Source organism: Enoplosus armatus, chromosome 1 (genome assembly GCF_043641665.1).
Source record: "Enoplosus armatus isolate fEnoArm2 chromosome 1, fEnoArm2.hap1, whole genome shotgun sequence".
In the NCBI taxonomy this organism is placed as follows: domain Eukaryota; kingdom Metazoa; phylum Chordata; class Actinopteri; order Centrarchiformes; family Enoplosidae; genus Enoplosus; species Enoplosus armatus.
In genome coordinates, this window is record NC_092180.1 from 27,858,928 (window position 1) to 27,879,390 (window position 20,463).

Here is a 20,463-nt window from a genome sequence, read left to right on the forward strand (position 1 = left end):
GTCCTAATTCAAAAAGAGGACACAACTTTCTAACTCAAGGAATGTATCAGAGATTGCGGTGCCAGGAAGTGCTAATCAGACAGGTAGCTTCATCAAAAGAACAACAAAAAAACAAAAACAAAGAAAAAGAACAACAACAAAAAAAACCAAAACATTGTATAAGAGAAAAGACAGCGAAGACAAGGGGCATTCAGACCACAGGAGACAAAACAGGAAAGTTGCCATCACTTTGTTTAGTGTCCAAGGACGCTTGCAAAAGTCATTAGGTCCATCCCCAAAGGAAACTGTCCCAAACTTTCCTTCATATAGTTCTCGCCTTCTCTTGACTCTGACGGTAGTATGTGTTTTTTTTTTTCATCTTAAATAAAGTCTTTGTCATAGTGTATTCCTTCATTTATCCTTCATCCTCCTCCTCCTCATCATCATCATCATCATCGCCTTCATCATCATCCTCATCATCCTGCCTTGCTCCGGAGTGGGCCGTTAGTCTTTGTTTACAGCGTGGGCGTCCAGCCCCTCGGGGTCGCCTAGGTTATGGTTGTTAGGGTGGTTAAGGTCGTTGTTAAGATGGTTGGGGTCGTGGGTCAGCGCGGGGTCATGGGTCATGGGCTGGTCCTCGCCTCCTACCCAGAGATGCACTACGGCCAATGAGAGAACAAGAGGCAGATTAGCACCATGGACCCAACACACAGACCCTGCAGCACACGCACAAACACACACACACACACACACACACCCTCAGCATTGCATCATACTGTCAGTTGGGCCAAATGGATGGAAGAGTTATTTGAGACTGTCAGCTTTGCACAATGGGCCATGGCCACTGTTTAAAGGGTCAATACACCCAAATTACAGGGGGGAAAAAAGGTATTTTCTCACTTACCTGCAGTCAAAGCTAGTCTTGAAGATAGTTTTGGTTTAATTTGTTCACATTCTGTGTCTGGGTCTCCACCCCTGTACAGTGGAGGTGAACAGAATTTACAGAACAGCCGCATCTCTTTCCAGTGTCCCTGTTACGCCGGATAATCCATAGAACTCACTGCCAACAGTTTTCGTATGGGACTCTTTCTTTGGTATAAAGTAGTCCCAGTGAAGACTGTCCAGAGACAAGGCTATGGATTATCCCGTATTACAGGGACAATGTTTTTAAATATAATATTCCCACCCAACAAAATTCAGTTCACTTCGATTTTGTATTGGGTGTGGTGGCAGATTATTATCAAAGATGGTAAAATATCTCCAATCCTGGACAAATGAAACCAAAAGTATCGGCATGGCTAGGTACTGCGAGAGATAAGCGTGAAACTGGCAGTTGTTCATTTCAGTGGAGTCAGATTCAATACATTATATGACCTATACCCATTATTAAAAAAAATATATATAAAATATATATATATATATATATATATGTAATAAATAAAACACACAGAGGCAACTAGGACCAGCAACAGGAAAACCTTCAGCTCGCTGTCACCTGTTGTGTTGCAAATGCTAACATACTGGTGATGTGCAGTTCGTATCCAAACAGACAAAATGACAGCAACACCTTGAAACGACATACTCTCAGGTACAATATTACCTCCATGTCCATTCACGCCTCTCAAATGTTCCCCTGCGCTTGCAGCACTAAGCTTTTGGTTTGCATTGCATTCTGGGGTTGTCCTGTTATTCCGTCCACCCTGCCCACCCTACCACAAGAAGCTGTAAGAAGCTGCTCTTTGCGTGCGCGGGGTCAGCAGAGCTTTCCTCAGATTGCTGCATCTACTGTGCAAATCTCCCATTTATTTCTTCCTGATTGTATGTTTTTTTTGTTTTGCGTCTTCTGTACACAGGAGCTGACGGCGTGAGATCGTGATAGGGCGCTCAGTGAAATGAGCATTTCGAAAAACGATACGAGGCGCTAACACATTATGGTTGTCGACAACTGGAGTAGTTTCATACTTGTTACGAGCCAGTTGGTCGGCTCAATAAGTGTGACAGGGAGTGTGATAGTGGGTGAGAAGTGAATTGAGTAATTCTAATAAAAAGTTTTAAGACTCGGTGAGACAGTAAGAAATGCATAACTGTAATTAGGTCCCACAGCAGCGGCTACTAAATAATACAACTTGTCCCCAGCCACCAACCCCCACCCCCCACCCCCCTTTTCTACACTTTCATTCCCTCAGCAACTTCTCAGAAAATTATTTTGCAATAAAACACTGCCGAACACATTTACATGTCATGTTCTTTTAAAGTGGCGTTATGAATCTGACAAAACCAAATTAAAACACGGGTTTATTTGAGCTGTGCTTTTTGCGAGGACGGAAATGGATATCAAAATGAAAGGAAGTGCCGCCGCAACAGAGGGAAAATAAAGAGCTAATAACATGATAAAACATCTCTTAGATTAAACACCGGGTAATAACTCTCTCGCTGTCTGTGCACGGAGTGAACTACCCCAACGCCACTGCAACCAACATTTGCTTTACTGCATATCTCATATGGGCTTCTGCTTTTAATGCTCCGTGTTACTGTATTCCTGTGATACTAAAGGATAATTACAAATAGCTTGTTTTGTTTTTTTCCAATTCTAATGATGTTGGCAGAGGCGTCAATTGGCAAAGATCAAATCCGCATCCTGATTATAGCATCCTAGATGATGCAAAGCACCGTTAGCATCAGTAGCTGTGAGTGTGCAGGTGTGTGCATTGAAGGGCTGGCCCCCTTTTGTTGTCAACTCACTGGTGTTTTCTCGCCAAATGTGCCACACATCTCCAGATTCCAATGTCTTACTAGCAAAGGGTGTGATTTCATGACCAACTTTCACCACAAGATGGCAAGCTAAGACAGTAAATAAGGCCCGTCTACGGATGGTTGAGCATGCCACCACATCCACCTAGAACCGTCATTTCTCTATCGATGGAGATTCACTTTCAGTATCTCTGAATAAATTAAATGAGAGGCAAATTTGCCTAAACGCTCTTACTGGAAAATAAGTGAAAGAAGCCACCATTAAACCCATTAAATCCAATGCCCCTGAGATGCCCTATGACAATTTATATTTGATGTACAAAAGCCACCATAACTGAAACCACCCGAAAATAACTTGTTTTAAAGCCTCAAAAAGTGTCTGGTCTCTCCCCAAGGGCACTTCCTGCCTTTGACTTCCCTGTAAAGAAACTTCCTGTAACGAGCTCCAGATTAGGCTCCATATTTGATTTTCACTGTTCATTAACTAAGCCACCTGGAATGTTATTATTTAAGCACGGTGCTCCTTCTCCCCAAACAACTGCCGCTGCGAAGGGGGAGAGATTGCCTGGCCAACTTTATAGATTTAGCATAACTTCCCCTCGCAATTTTTAATTTCCCATTCGGGCAGGCAGCAGATGCACCTCACAGACACAGAAAACCTGCCTGGCACACATGAATGTGAGGCTTCTCGATTTGTTTCCTTCAAAGATCCTTCCCTTCCGAGGGACTGATGCGGAGCGCATACATGATGGCAGAACAATCCTGATAAAATAAAATAAAAACCACGTATCTCGGTAAAGATCCAACTGTCACTATCTCATATTTAAACCAAAGAACAGCAGTAAAGCGTCGGTAGGGTGCAGGCCCGCATCTCCACAGCACCCTCAGAGCGCAATGTGAAAGAGTAAGTGCGCCCTCTTGTGGTGCGTTGTGAGATAGCAGCTGGAGACAGGGGTGGTTATTGGAGAGGAGAGGACCTGGGAAGGGAAAAACATATGGTGCGAGGACGCACAGCTCCAGGATCCATCCACTGTTAATACATGTGTCATGCTTAACAGAATGGATAAATGGGAAGGAGGATGGAACAATGGCATAGCACTGCACCCTGAGCATGTGTTGGAGGCCGCCTCGGGATACAGTGGACTCTATGTGTGTGTGTGTGTGTGTGTGTGTGTGGTTTCAGAGGCATCACCTCACATTAATAGCAGTCTGTGAAAACATCAGACAACAGTGTAGAAGCTGGCATTTCGCAGTGCAACACCCCACGATTCTTGAGACTGGCAGTGTGGAAAGCACTCCTCGCGTTAAAGCGAAAACACAAGCGACTAAGAAACGCTGGCGCCTCTGTTTCAGCAGCTTCCCTCCTTCATTCTTTCCATTTCTGATGACCATTAGGGTTTAGCCAATAGGCCCTCGGAGGTTGATAGGCCTCTAAAAAGGACTGAACCTGCCCTCAGCTGACGTACTGTGTTCAACTTTTTGAGGAATCTGCCTCACAGGGGAGACATTGCTTCGCTTTGAACAAGAAGGTTCCCCCTGGAGAGACGAATGAGAAAAGGGCACCTCCTTAAGACAGGGTGAGGCAGGTTGCGCTGTGCTGCAGTCTGCTGAGGAAACCGGAATCCTCGCGCCTCCACTGAATTGGGATTCGGCCGACTGGCGGAATGTCTGATATTTAGTAAACGTCACGTTACATCGCACCGGTCAAAAGTAGCCTGGTGGCGATGCGAGCATCCGCCAACACATCTATCCATGCGGACTTTAACGTGGGTGTAAAGTCGAGCTCCGTGAGCCCTCTCTGTGTCACTGAAGATGGCTGTGGCTCCTTTGTTCCCTCTCCCAGGCATCCGGGCCCTACACTAGCAGAAAGTGTTGTTCTTGGCACAGCCCCATCTCATTGTACAGCCCAGTATTTATAAATATGTAAATATGAGCGGCACCAGGCATAACACGGCCCGCTTGTATACACCAAGGAGGAGCGGCGAGGAAGTAAGCGCATCCCCCCCCCCCCCCCATCCACCCCCCGCCCATCCAAAATTGTATTTTTAGATGGTTTTAATGAATACAGGATGTTTATAGTCACCATTCCCTGTGATTCGCACAAAAGACTAGAAAATTCCACATCCACCCTGCCACCCTACTCCCCCCCCCAATCCCTCAAAGCACTACTAAAGAAGAAGAAGGGGGGAAAAAAGCAAATTTGTGGTGAAACGCAGCAGGATTGTTGTGCTCTCAGTCTGCTTTCGACTCAGATCCCTATTAGACAAACATAGTATGGTGTTAAGGTGCAACAAAGAGTGACGAAAACTCCTGCGCAGGTGGGGGGGGGGGGGGGGGGGGGGGGGGGGTGGAGAGTGTGTGTGTGTGTGTGTGGGGGTGGAGGGGGGGGGTGCGCGAGAGAGAGAGAGAGAGAGAGAAGAGACAAGATTTGTAGTGAAAAGCTTCCTCGCGAAAAAAAAAAAAAGAAGCGACTTCAAGGTGGAACACAATTTGTGTGTTATTTCTGTTTTTTTTTTTAAAGCCGCAAAAATAATACAAAAGCCGAATCAATATGTGCGAAGAGTGGGTAAAAAAGGTTACCTGTTTTCTGTTGTCTGTGATAATGTGGGGCTGTGTGTGTGTGTGTGTGTGTGTGTGTGTGCGCGTGACTCCATGTCAACTTGTTTTCCTTTTGTAAACTCACTTTTGTTTTTGCTGCAAACTCTCAGGTCTGGCAATGAGGCGACGCCTGTGACAGGGTGGAGAGATTCATTCAGAGGAGGTGGGGGGGGTGAGGGGGGGGGCAGGTAAAAGTGTAAAAAAGAATGATTGCAGTTGGGGAAACACATTGTGAAGTGAAACGTTAGTGGCCTCTTTCTATCTTTCGCTCTCTGACTCCAAAACTATTTCTGAGGCTAAAAGATTGCCGGCTTGATAATACCTCCGCTGAGCAATTTAAGCCCAAACACTCTGATGCTACAATCTGTCTTCTCTGCCTGATAGCGCTTTTCTCCCCTCTCCTCTCCAAATTACTTTCTTTCATATCTAATTATATTTGCTAATGATCTTATAAGAGAATAATGGAATGTGCTTGATCTATTACCTTTTTTTTTTTTCAATACATAAATACAATGTGGGGGGAAATGACTGTTGGAGACAGGAGGAAATGTTTTTTTCGTTTTTTTTTTTTTTTTTTTTAATGTTTTTGATGAGAGGGAAAATGAAGCCGAGGAGCTGCAGGGTCATTAATGGGCGATGAACGCAGAGGTCATCTTTCACATTCTCTTTGACATTTCTCCCATCTGACGCGCCGAAACAATCACAGCCTCATCCGCGCGCTCTCCGCTCAGGCCCCTTCCCCTCGCCGTTCCCCCCCCGTAATCTCCCAGATATTCACCTCGAGTCTCGTTTGATCCTTTAATGGAAGCACCGAACTTTGTCGGGCGCCAACTCCAACTCAGCGCTCGCTTGTTTGTGTTCTGGTTTCGCGTTCAGCCAAAAAGAAACTTTTCAAAGTTGAGTCTCGACGGGCGCGGCTATTAGCTGGGAGATATCGCAGGATGCCGATGTGAAAGAACGATAATCGGGACGACTCGAGAAAAGATCTTTTCTGTCATTTCTGTAAATCGTCCAAAATGGAGGACGCTATCCCGAAAGTGAAGCCGGAACGGTTGGGTTTTACTTAGTTATTGGATGCTATAAAAAGGGGGGGGTGAGACGTCATGATCGACGTCCGTATAAAGGGAGTCGACGACTTTTGATGAAGTTATGTGTCGTTATCGGCAGCCGGGGTAACGGGCTTGCTACAGCTGCTGGCCCCCGTGTTGTATTGTATCCCCTCAGCCATCCATGTCCTGTTGTCGTGGGGTCTTGTGTGCTTGTGTGAGGGTGAGCCTCTGGGGGGGTTTGGAGAGGGCACCGGGCAGGCCACACTACGCTGTAACTTGCTGCCGTAACAACCGAATGTCGACCCACAGTGAGTAAATAAAGTTCTTCTTCTGAAAAGGCCAGGCTGCCCCCCCCCCCCCCCCCCCCCGCCCTGAGTTTCAGTTTCCGCACAGGTTTTGCATGAAATCGCTCAAGAAAAACAGCAGTTCTAATTATCCGTCCCCCGTTCAAATGATGTCTTCAGCTTACACTCGCAAAATCTGTTGGCCTTTTAACTGAATAGCTCTTCTCTCTTTCTGTTGCCAAACCCCTGTCCCGTCCTGTCCCTCCCTCGCTCCCTTCTTCTTAAGCCTCTTCTCCATCCTCCATTATTCCCCCCCCCCCCCCCCCGCCCTCCTCTCTCTCTCTCCACAGGCCCAAGGACAAGCCAAGCCATGACAGGCACTCTAAACCCCCTGCATTAATGGAAGGAAATGGCATTCGATCCCTGTTTGATCTCCTAATCATTTCTGCTGAAATGATAATTAGTGCCCTTCCAATCCTCCCACAGAGGAGGAGAAAGGGGTGGGTCGGTAGGGGGGGGGGGTGTGGGGGGTGCGTAAATACATAAATAGAAAAAAATCCTCTTGCTTTTTAGACCCCAAATGACATCTTTGTCACCAAGCCGGGCATGTTCATAACCAACAAGTGCTTCCCTCCATTGCAAATTCCCCCATCCTTTAAACACACAGCGAAGGGGACATACACTAACACACACACACACACATACACACACACACACACACACACAGACACACACACACACACACACACACACAGAAACACACACAGAAACACACACAGAGACACAGTGCCTGGCGACTGCTGTCTGTGATTCTTTTCAGCTGACATAATCCTGATTGATTCGTTCAGCAGATAAAAACTGGGTCCACTTCTGCCCTTTTACTGGGGGGGCTGGAACATAATACGGCCTTTTATTCGGCAACAATGTAACATAATGGCGTTGGAATGTGCAGGGGGAAAAAAGGCCACATCTTAAATGCTTGTGACACACTGTGCTCTGAAAAAGCCTGTAGTCTAATGTAAAAGAGGAGGAGGAGGAAAGAGCAAAAAAAAAAAAAAAAACACACAAAAAAAAGAAGGAGAAAAAAAAGAGAGAGAGAAAGAAATCATTGAACTGCCAGATTACCCATGTGCCCTGGTTTTATTAAGGTCAAATGAAGGCTGCTGTTTTGGAGAACTTGCTTCCCTCCTTTCACTTTTTGTCTCCTCTGAGTGTGTATTCTCAACTTTGTGTGTGTGTGTGTGTGTGTGTGTGTCTGCCACTCCGTAACTCCACGTTGCCTTCGTGTGCTTACAAGAAAATCAAGCATTTTGAGCTCTCGGGTTTCCTCACCATCACTACCGCCCATCCTTCTCAGAAAGGGAAGCTTTGTTCGGGGGGGGGGGGGGGGGGGCAGGAATAGGTGAGGTCATCTCATCTCCACAGATTGCAGCCACTATTCGCTTCTCTTTCTTTTCTTCTTTTCTTTTCTTTTTCTTTTTTGGAAAGCCTTGTGCTTACATGAACTAACATCCTTCCCTCATTCCCTGAGATACTTACACAGGCTAAAGGCCACGCCAGTGGATGTTTGTATTAGCGCCCTCAGCTGTGTAGTCTGAGTCAGTCTGCTGCAAAGCACTGTACTGGAATGTAAAAGTGTACTGTAACAAATTGGGTTTGTCGTTTCCTAAAGGGCCTGTAGGCTTTGAAAAAAAAAAAAAAAAAAGCTGCCATGGCAGCATTTATGGCTACAGCTCCCTTTTAAATCTCACTTTACAGAGTTTCTTTAATGTGATTATCTGTTATTAAATGTGTTTCAACTTACAGCGCAGTACTGCTGTGTGTTCTTTTTTTTCTTTTTCCGCTGCGGATGGTATTTCTTACCTTTCTTACATTTCTATAATGCCTACTTTTCTTTCTTAATAGCCGTGTTTTAAAACAAAACTGCAACAATGTATTGTTATTGTTCCATTACTTCTATTACTATTACTACAAATAATAATAATAATAGTAGTAATAAAATGATGATGATGATAATGAGGATGAAAAAGAAGAAAGAATTTATTTCATGTAATGGGAAGACAGCTCTGTTTAAAACCGTGAAACGCTCAACGTTCAATCATGACAAATTAGTGGAATGATGTGATATTGAAAATAAAGTTTGAATGTGTATGTATCACAGCAAAGTGATTACAGCATGCGCTACCCTGTCATGACCTTCAGAGTTGAAATTCAATTTCCGTCCTGAGGTCCTTGGCACTGACCAATCTTAACACACACACACACACACACAAAGTGTTTCCTTTATTGGGCCTTGCATACACGTCTTTGGCCGTGGCTTTGTTTTGAAGTGCAGCACCAATGAACTACCAAACACAAGAGCGCAGGCGGCCTTCCAGCGAGTCAATTGTATTAATTGTAGGCGCTAATCTGCAAACCCGCGGCCCTCCCAGAAGTGTGTGCGGCGGTTATCCGCACCAGCACGGCGGTGGTGACATATCTGGTTACTAATTTTGCGTGGCGTGGAGCCACGTGGGAGACGGGAAGGAAGAAGGAGTCGGCCAGCGAAATGCGTCCCCAAACCCGTTTAGTTGACGGAGACGGGGGACAGACAAAAGCAGACGACGCAGGATGGAGGATGTGCGTACAGTGGATCACAGAAGGAAGAGAAACCGAACTAGGGGCACAGCACCAAATAGGGCAAAATTATATAGGGCAATATGCATATATAGGGCAACAGTAAGTGCGTTGCCCTGCTACAGTCTATAATGCTCACTCGTAAAGGCGCACACATACAGGGGAAAAAAGCGAATATGAGTACAGTGATAAATCTCGACCTCAAATAGTGATGTCAAAATATCAGGCCTTTCATTAAATATTGATCCTGGTGAGTCAGTGTCTTCCACCCCTGGAGGCTCTTCCTTAAATCTCAACAATCAGTGGCTTCAGCACAAAGGTGTCGCTTTGAATATTTGCGTTAGTTAAATGCTGGTAAAACGGCCAAAATCCCCCCCCCCCACAAAAGAAAAGGAAAGAAGAAGAAGAAGAAAAAAAAAGACCAGAGATGAAAGATGCAGACACTGAGATGAGAAAAGAAGTCATGTCTCTACAGAGGGAGATGAACAAGACAGACAGGAGAGTAATAGCAGCCCAACCCAGCTATCGCAGTTATCATTTATAATCACGGAGGACCTGTCGCTTCCCATGGCATGGCAGGGGGGGGGGGGTTCTCCCAAGCTTCCAAATGTTACAGATAAATAAATGACAGCAGTTTAGAAAAAGGAAGAGGGGGAGATACGGACTTTAGTGCATCAAAGTACCGGCACTTGCCATGTGTTAAAGCTCCAGCTGGAACACGGAGCAGCTCCAACCGGCTTTAACCTGTTGCACTTCATCCACCGTTGTCCTGTATGAAAGGGGGGCGAACGAAAGAATCTGAATTGTGCTCGAAGGCTGTATCTAAATCAGAACAGTGTCGTAATGCGGGCGTGACGTGTCCTTTCAGCTCAGAGGTGGCCGCTGATCCGAGTCCAGCGACACCGGCACGCCTCCTCACAGCCACTAGGGGCTTGGACGGCAAACTCTGAGGGAGCGAGTCAATGAATGGATGAATGAGTAGGAGTTACCGAGGCCGGATTACAAATCAGGGAAAAGCAGGCGACTACCGCGGGGGGGGCCCTGAACTGCCATGGGACCCCCCAAAAAAGTCCCAAGCTTACTGGACATCAACCGTTTCGTGCATCGTTTGATCAACTGCAAATTTTGCTAAGGACTTTGCACCCCTAACGTACAGTCTCATCCGAGGCGGGTCCTGCATGCAGTCGAGCCCTGCGTCAAAATCTAGTTAAGGGATTTTATCCTGCTTTGCTCACGTTGGGCTCATTTCAAAGTATTGCTTAATCACATTGCCTCGAGCTAATTGGCGCGTCGAAAACCCGGGGCCAGGTGTTATTCAAGCAGAGAAGTACGTTTCTTTGTGCGCTGTAATTGAATAAAGGCTGGTGAGATGGAGTTAAATGTAAATGGATTACATTTTAAAAAGTACTTATATATGTCACAATGTAATTATAACATTCATCACCTTGTAATATCTTGTTATTTTGCTGCATGTTTCAGTTGAGCTTCAAGTCAGGTTTGTCTTCTCTCATTTCTTTTTTTTTTTCTTCCCCCCCCCTCTCTCTTTACTTTACTTTTTACAGTAGTTTAGCATTGCTAATAACCCGCATAGGCTTGCGTTTGTATCCTCCTACAAACTCCCCATACACACGCTTTCACATCGCCACGTCAGTTTTTTTCCATGATGTAAAGAGAGAAATTTAAAAAAAAAAGAAAAAAAGAAAAAAGAAAGTGGAGCACCTGGCTCATTTTTAACACGGTTTCACAGGCTTTCAGCGGTCTCTGATGATTCAACAGTTGCCGCTACAAACATCTGCTGCTTGCTCTTAGCAGATCTCAATTAAGACTCACACAGCCGGGCATGCCATACCTTATCTATGCTTAAGCTTTTTTTTTTTCTTTTTTCCTCTTCTTCTACATGCCAAACAAGGGAAAGAGGCCAAAAAGGTCTGACAAACCCCACATCAGGGAGGACGTGACGAGGAGGAGGGACAGGGAAGACAGATGTTGAAGAGAGGTTGGAGGTGCTGGCAGGATTTGGGATTTGTTGCCAACGCTGGCAGCGCTTTTAAGGAAATAAGAGCAAGCAAAAAAAAAAAGGAAAAAAAAAAAGAAGGAGCAACAACAACAAACTAAAGCCCTCCCTCATTTGTCTCTTTCCCATTTTTTTTTTTTTTTTTTTTTGGAAAAGGCACCCAAAAGAAAGAGACAAAGACGAAGAAGAAGAAGAAGGAGTGAGTGTTGATATGATTATGTAAATGTAAACAGGATTTCCTGCCGACTGGAAGCCGTTTTTCTCTCTGACCCGTTCTCCTTGCAAATCTTCCATTTAAGACGAATTCCCCCGAGGAGGCTGCTCCGCCGTTACTTAACGGGATAATTATGATATACTAAACCTTTCCAAGATCAGCCCCCCCCCCCCCCCCCCCCCTCCAACCCCACACCCCTCCTCTTCCTCCTCGTCTTTGCCTTCTCCCCGAATCCGTGTGTGTGTGTGTCTCTCCCTCTCCTGTCATTTCCTCCCAGGCCTTTCCTCTGCCTTCTGTCTGCCGTGGACGCTGACTTGTCTCCGCGCCGTCCGGACAACCATGACCTGATAGTGGTGTTTTGAACGTACGGTGTTGTCCGCGCCAGCACAGTGGTGGTGGTGGTGGTGGTGACATATCTGGTTACTAATTCGGTGTGGCATGAAGCCAGATGGGAGATGGGGGTGGGAGAAGGAGTCTGTTGATCAGCCACTGAAATGTGTCCCCAGACCATCTATTAGACTGCGACAGAAGAAGAGGAGGACAGACAAAAGGAGGGCGTATGTACGGCGCATCAGGAGGAAGAGAAAATGAAATTAGAGACACTCCTCGTCCTCTCCCCGAATCGCCCTCTCCCTCTCCGTTTCTCTTTCTCTCTGGGCGTCTCACTCTCTTGTCATTTCCTCTCCGGCCTTTCCTCCGCCTTCCGTCTGTCCTCGACAGTGACTTGCCTCCGAGAGCTGTCCGCATAACCGTGAACTTAGACTCAACTAGCACGCCACTACTTTTTTTCAGTTTAGCTGTTTCTACCGTTGTTTAAAATGTGTCTTAAACTAAAAAAAGAAAAAGAAAGAATGAAATCCTTTTAGGCTCAACAACTCTTAAGGTGGTATCTTCTGCTGTCCATGCAGTGGAAACCTAATGCACTCGCTGTTTCTTGCTCATTTTCTGGCTCTACGGCGATGAATTGAACTCCGTCCCTGTCAGCTCAGCTTCTTACACACGCCAAACAACCATTCCCGCCTACCTCTATTTAAAGGTCCTGCCAAATGCTTATTAACCGCGCTTTCTGATTGTTGTGTGTTGCCAGAAACCCCGCAATATCCTGCACGCATGCAGACATACAGACCCAAGACCCGCGCTTCGGCAGCCTGAGAACGTTTGTTCAAACCCAAAGAGCTTCATTTGAAATCCTAGTGGAGGTCTCAGTCACTATACCACCACTTAAGAGGGTGGGGGTGGGGCCTGGATGGTTTTAAATGACCCGATTGAGTGTAAAAGCTGTGAGTTTCCTTTTTCTAGCGAATCCTCCATTTCACTTGGACCTTAACACCATGACCTCACGGTGGAAGAATTGAGCAGCAATCACACTATATTCCACATATTCCTCCTCTGCTATCCCACCGTGCGGCGTGTCTGCATGTGTGTGTGTGCGCGTATGTGTGTGTGTGTGCTTTCCATAATATACTGTGCTTACCCTTTGATCCCTCACAGCCAAGGAGTCTCTCTGGAACAAAGACACACACACACACACACACACACACTTTGGATATCAAGACTCGGAAACGTAAAAGAGCGAAGCAGAACTCACCCGGGTCCAAACATTTCATAATGCAGACGTACAACTTAATTGCAATCCTGCGTGGTTGTTTGGTTCCTTATTTACTCCCACAACTTTGTTGCAGAGCCACACGTCAAACTATTTACGAGCTGGTGTAAGCACTTACGGCTACGACTCTTTTTCGCCTGACAACGGCCGTAAACAGAGGAGCGGGAGATCAAAACCGTTCATCAGAGAGCGTGACAGATGACAGATATGGCCAGAGATTTTCCATGAACTCCGCCGCACATGGGGGAGACTTCAAGGGACGGAGAGAGGGGAGGAAAGAGAGGAGGGGTGGTGGGGGGGGGGTGCAGGATGAAAATGAAAAAGAACAAAAAAAAAAAATTGGAAAGGAGGAAAATCAAAGAAAGGTTTTCTTTCCACGTGAGGTGGTGCAGTGCAAGAAACGACAGGAAAAACTTCCCACTTTCAATAACGCGTCCGATCAATTATTTATTGCCAAACAGTGTGTGTGTGTGTGTGTGTGTGTGTGTGTGTGTGTGTGTGTGCGTGTGGTGGGGACGAACGCTGCGCGTAATAGGTGAGGGCGGAACATTATCTTTCACATTGCGGACCAGACGTTGGTCACAATCATTAGTTGGTGTTCGCTGCTAATTGGGTGCTCATAAATTACGCAGCTGTAAGCGGCTTCCTGGATCTCTGCTCTGACCCTGGGTGGGTGGCAGAGACGACAGATGACATTAAAACTTTGTGAGCATGTAGGCCTAGTATGGGGGGGGGTCATGTGTTTAACCCTTTAATGACCTTCTCTACCATTTGGTTGAGTGCATTTTGATTTGTCTCGATGAAAAAAATGTTGTACTACTGGGCCGCCACAAATTCCCGGGAGGGGAGCTCTGCAGTTTTTAGAACCAGACCTTTTCAGGGTCATGTTGGAGGTAGTAAACGGTTGTGGAGTTTTTCGAGGGGGGGGGGCTGAATATTGCCATAGAAAACAACAATCCTAAATTGTTGCCTAGAAGATAATTCTAACATTGTTCCATTGTTCATTTCATGAAATGTTTACATCAGTATGATGTTCGTGGACATTGTTTGGACGTTATGGATGAAAGCACACATCCTTATGGTGCTAATGATAAGAATTCAACAAAGTCACATTTAAGAACAATAACAGTTCCCCCGAAGGGTTTGCGACGATTGAAATGTATAGGAAGTACTGATATGGTTTTCAGAAAGTACGAAGAGATCCATCGTCCCCAAAAAACTGCTGCGCTCATGGATTCATCTTGAAAGAAATGTTTCACGTTCATGTCGCGTTACGTGAAATGTCTCATGCCCAGGTTTCACATTTTGAAGCTGAAAAATATGTTTTATTACTCCACTTTAATGGAGAACAATCTGGCCCAATCGTGAAAGTGTACTTTTCCTGTAAAATGGACATCTCAGCGATTTGGTAGAGGCTTGGAAAAAGTCGACTTTGTTACCGTTGTTTGTGGACCATTGCAGGGTTAACAAGGAACGAGTGAAATCACCAGTGTGAGGTGCACGCTTGAAAAAGAGCATCTGATCTGAGCATTACAATAACAAACCAGTTTATAAAGATGCACGCATTGCAATCGTTTCAGTTTTGATGTGCAAGGAATGATTAATAAACATTCTCACTCTGCGCCTCCCTGCCTCTCCACCCCCCCCCCCACCCCCCACCCCGAACCATTGTTTTGCTGCTGAAATCCATAACATTTCTTTTGTTCCCCTACTTTCTGTAAGCCCGCTCTCTTATTTTCCCAAGGCCGAGAAACTTCAGACATGAGAACCCCTGATATAAAACCAGGGAAATTTACCTGGGATTAGCAGCCATTGACAAATAACCTTGGTGATAGATGCACAGTAGATTTGGTTCAAAGCTCTCCCGGCAGCCTCAAAAGAGATTAGTTCACTTCTTATCAGGTCAGCCGCGTCGCCTGGGAAATGTGTTTAAAGTCACATTGATTTATTGAAAGATTCCCCAATAAGAAGATATCTCTCGACTTAAGGAGTGTATGCGTGTGTGTTCCTCTGTGTGTCATGTGAACTCGCGCCTCAAATAAATTACACTGCCTGTTCAAGCTATAAGAAGAAAGAACGGGGGTGGGGGGGGGGGAGAAAAAAAAAATCCACACACAAAGACGTTTTCAACAAACGAGCGGTGCGCTTCAAACTAAAAAAGCACTTCTAGATAACTAGTGTTGAATACTTCCACTGGAGAGAGACATCCCCATTCTCCCTCTACCTGTCTCGCCCACTCTCTCAGTCTCTCTCTCCATTTACCCCATGCTGATAGTGCTGCTGAAAACAGTGATTGTACAGTGTGAGACACAGAGCGACGCTGACAGGGAGGTATAATAAGGCCTCTTTGTTCCCAGAGAGAGAGAGAGAGAGAGGTAGAGAGACATGCAGATGGGGGGGGGGGGGGGGGGGGGGGGGGGGGTGGGGCAGCTTTCATTTGCACCATTACTTCTTAAGCGTCATTATCAGGCAAGGAGAGGAGGACTGTGGGAAAACGGGTGTGGGCAGCCAATGAGTGAAATGACAGATCTGACATGTCGCTCACCAGGTCTATCTGAGGGATGACATTCTCAATTCTTCTCTCTCGCTCGCTCTCTCTCTCCCGCACACACACACACACACACACACACACACACTGTCACCTAAACCTCTCGTTCACTCGTCCATCTTCGTGTCACTTCTTCCATCCTTTTTGTTAGGTTTTTGATTTTAATATTACTTCATGTGTCCGCCCTAAAAGAGACAAAAAATACTTTTTGTCACTTCTGCGTGCGCAAAAGCATGTGGACACGCACAGCGCTCCGCTCGCATGCTGTACCTTGCCGCTGTCCCTTCATTGGAACTAATGGGAATCAACCAAAGGAGACAGACAGGGGTGTCCACATACTTTCTCTCTCTCTCTCTCTGTCTGTATGTCTCCTGTAAGTCTTTTCAGTCCTCCCCGTATGCCATCCCGGTGGACATTTTATCATCCTTGTGTCCTTTCCTCCCTCTGCCCAGTCTCTCTCCCCCCCCCCCCCCCCCCCCCACTACCCGTTCCCTGCCGTCATCCACATACCTCCATCCCTCCTTTCCCTGTCTCTCTGTCAGTTTTCATTGCTTCCTCCATGCCTTCGTCTATCTCTCCCGCTGTTTGCTTTTAACTCTTGAGTCATCCGGGACCCCTGGGCAGCTATCCCAGAATGCTGAGCGGCTAACGTCCTGTGGAGTTGCCTTCTGGACAGAGCAGGACAACCGAGCCAGACTCGATCGGTGCTCGGACTCAACCGTGTATTCAGCCACCGTTACAACCGGAGAAAAATAGGGATCTTTCAAAGGTTCTTTGGTTAGGGTGGTGGTTCTATATCGAATTGCAATAACTACAGCAAACCTCAGATTGTTCAATGTACTACATGTAGCATTGTAACATCAATAAATCATTAACCACCTTCATTTGTCCCACATTAGCGTAATTACCACAAACAATGAACCGAGAAGACTGCAGTCTTCGTTTTTACATTGTGTGCCAGGTTGCTTTATGGCACCAAAGGAGATTTATTTAGCACACAGAATAGCTATTAAAAGGACTGTTCCTCCAGTTCAAACTGAGGTAAAGCTTCCAGAGTGTCTGGCAGGCACAAAGTGTAGGAAGCAAGAATAAAATGCACAAAAACAAGACAAAAGGAGGGAGGAGGGGGGGGGGGGGGTATCCTCATTGTGTCTGGAAGCAACAGGGTAGAGGGAGAATCACTTGTGGAACTACTTTATGTACTCATTAGTATTTAAAGAAGTTGCAAATACCATGAGGAGCAACAGAAACGTTGAATACTGACAACCAGCGGTCACTTGGCATTACAAGCATTCATTTCACTCAAGTAAAAGTACATCATTCTTTGTATCAAGAGTAAAGTACTCATTATACATACTCATATGTGTCTTTATTATTGATCTTTCAGCGTGTGAGCAGCACTGTGCGGCTGTAGTTGGTCGTAGTAGAGCAGATTTGACCTACTTTAAATAACGTTACGTTCATCTGTAACAAATAGAGGGTGATCGCACGTCTGTCATTACTATTACTATTATCCTTTTAAATCAGTATTAATACTATTACCACTGCCATTACCATTACTATTACTATTACTAATATTGAGGATTTTGAGCATTTCATTCTGCGTTGCTTATAGACTGCGCTTGGGGGCAGTGCCACCGACAATCTACCTGAAATGGTCAGTTTTGTTGTGCATGGAGTGACGCCACAAGCGTCCGTGGTTTGAGAGAGTAAGATGTAACACACACATAATCTGCATTTTTTTTTTGTTAGCTGTCATACAAACAAATGGGTTCGTCCAATGTTGAAGTTCCTGTGTGTGTGTGGAGCAGTCCCCCCTCCACACCTTCTCTCACACCTGAGCATGACACATAACAAAACAAAACAAAACAAAAAAAAAAAGGACCACGCAAACTCCAGTTCCAAGTGAGCAAAGCACGAAAAGGGACATGGCTGAACGCTACGCAGTAACGCATATATATCCGAAAACCACAGCGCCGCTGAGTTCCAGAGAAGTTAACACAGTGTCTCCGTGTCGCTGCTCAAGTGGAAAGCTATAATTAGCGATGGAGTCGCTGCCTGAGTAGTTCAACTATGCACAAAAACATGCAACAACAACGCCGTGCCTCCATGTAGAATGGAGGGGTAATAATAAGATGACAAGGAATCAGTAGTCAGACATCAATGTTTGAACGTCCCGCACACACACACACACACACACACACACACACACACACACACATCTCCTCTTTCACTGCAATGTGGCGGTAACAACAGAGATCTCTTGTCCAAATGAAAGGCCATGAGCCTCATGTGTTCATCTATAAATGTCCACCCTGTGCGGATAAACAGGCGAGCCGGTGATCGATGCATAACAGAGGGAGAGTCAAAAAGAAAAAAAAACAATATCGCAGCATCAGGGGCCTGTGCCTATAAAACGCCTGTGATCATTCGACGGGGAAAGGGGAAGAGAGGCAGAGGAGGGGTGGGGGGGGGGTTTCAAGAGACCGAAGATGGATGAAGAAATCAATGCGCTCAAACAAATGAGGCACGTATCGAGACACAGACACGAGCACATGCTTGTCACATGCGTCTCATGCACGTGCACCTGCGGGGACAACACGTCAGTGTGGCAGTCTGGTCTGGCATTACGACTGTTCCGAAAGTGGCGCGCAAACCAAGAGTTATCATCGCACTGTATATGGGATGGTTGTCATCTTTTGTTTTGTTTCTTGTTTTTTCATTTTCTTGTTTTTTATTTCTTTACTAAGTGTAAGATTTTGATTCATTATAACTGATCCTTTATCTCTCCAACCTGTAACATCGGGAGTGGCCTCCGCCCAGATGAACATGAGCTTCGAGCTATATCTGGCACAACGCACGTATTGTGCATTGTCCCCGCTAAATAAACAATAAACACGTGTCCACGGCGCATAAATGCCGGACACGTTTGAGATGACTTCCAAACGCGTCCACCGGGAGACAGCACCGGCGAGTTTGCTCTTCAACTTTTGAAATGAAAATGATTTTGGACGCAGCCGTGGTCTTGGTCAGCGTGACTCGAGACAATAAGAACATCCCAAATGAGTACAACACTGTATACATATAAGGAGCCGTGGAAAGCCACAGCAAGAATTTTGGGACACACACGTATTCAACGGTATATTGTTTTGTTTTGTTTTTCCTCGTCAAGTGTAGTGTAACAAGTTTATCTCCCGTGAGAGGCCCCTGACTTTCGGATAAAGTCACATGTTTGCGTTTCAGCCTGACAGTGCCTTGTCGACGTGAGTATGAAACCGATCTGCTGTCCATGTGGCTGGGCTGCCGGTTATCGCAGAGGGACAGCAATGGAAGTCTGAAGGGGGACGACGAGCAAGAGGGGTAGAAACGCACGCACGCACACACACACACAGACAGACAGACAGACACACAGACAGACAGACAGAGATGGTTGCATAGGTCTTAGAACAAAGTGTCTGTGTGTGCGTCAAAGAGCGCCGGCCAGCGTCAGTCCAGAGCCGCATCAAACAAACCGAGCTTTTGGACACAATGATATCGACAGAATGTCAAGCAGTGTGCGTCTGTGTGTGTGTGTGTGTGCACAGCTGTGTGTGTGTGTGTGTGTGTGTGCGGCATGATTACACCGGTGCATCTCGGTGTGTTTATGCGTGTGCATGTTTGTGCCTCGTCAAAAAAAAACAAAGGAGTCCAAATACACACTCACGCATGAGCATAAATATCACTGGCTGTCCGTCAACTTCAAACAATGCAGCTGTAATCTATGATAACATAAATACGAGCAGCTGCGGGGAGCCTGAAAGACTGGCACAGGAAAGAGCACTGAGCGAACCTGGCCTTGCTCTGACGCTTAAAAGGCAAACTTCCCCGGAGACGGCGCAGAAACTGAAATCAGGGTGAAGTTCGGGGGGCTGAGGAAAGTTGCTGGGCCTGCGGGCCTGAGCTGACGAGAGTCAGTGCGACTGCGAGGCCGCCGGACACGTAAACACCGCGAGGACTCCAAAACCCCGGAGGCCTGCGCTCCGCTCGGAGTCTACCAGGGTTCTGCCTCTCATCAATAATCCCAGTTGTCAGACCTCCCTGTCGACAAGGTGCAGATCTACATGTAACCCCCCCACCCTTCCTCTCCAGCGCACACACACACACACACACACACACACACACACATCCAGTCTTTGATCTCTCCCCAGTGGATATATTCTATTTCCTATTTCCGTCATCACCTGGTTCTGATTTGGGGGTCAGGAGAGGGAGTGCTGGATCGAGGCGGGCTAAATGGCTGTCACTCACACCATCACCGCTGCTAACTATCAGCATTTGTTTTAACCCCCCCCCCCTTTTTTCCCTTTTATGCAGCTCATTTTCCCACCTACACTGAATGTGTTCTTTCCTATTAAAAAAAAAGTGTCGTGACAAATGTCAAGCCCTGCTAATAATACACGGGCTGCACACTTGTGGCCTCGAACGCCCCCTTTTTTCCTCAATAAATGGTTTTAAGGAAACAATCATTTGGTGTGTGACAAATTGCAGCGCGGGGGAAACCCCCCCCCCCCCCACCACCACCACCACCACCAAAGAAGGGAGGACAAAATAAGAAAGAAGTCAGTGAGGCAAAAGGACAATATCTGACTTTGACCTCTAGATGGTGCTGATCTTTTAGTTGTATGACTCTCAGACGGAGTGCGGATCTGCAAGGACCAGTGTGGCAGACGGAGCAGTGTTTGCACACACAAACCTGCGTTTTCCAGCTCGGAGCCATGCGTGCACAAAGATGTAGACACGCATGTGTAAGAGAGTCATATTGTGT

General features: G+C 46.2%; 1 protein-coding gene across 1 annotated transcript in view; it reads right to left on the minus strand.

Annotated features, from left to right (window-relative positions):
* Positions 1 to 483: 483 nt before the first annotated feature.
* The window catches only part of znf536 (zinc finger protein 536), a 122,310-nt gene continuing 102,330 nt past the window's right edge, over positions 484 to 20,463 (minus strand). The window contains exon 4 of the mRNA XM_070906749.1: positions 484 to 638. Within this exon, the coding sequence (XP_070762850.1) occupies positions 484 to 638 (155 nt within the window). The remainder of the gene's footprint in view (positions 639 to 20,463) is intronic.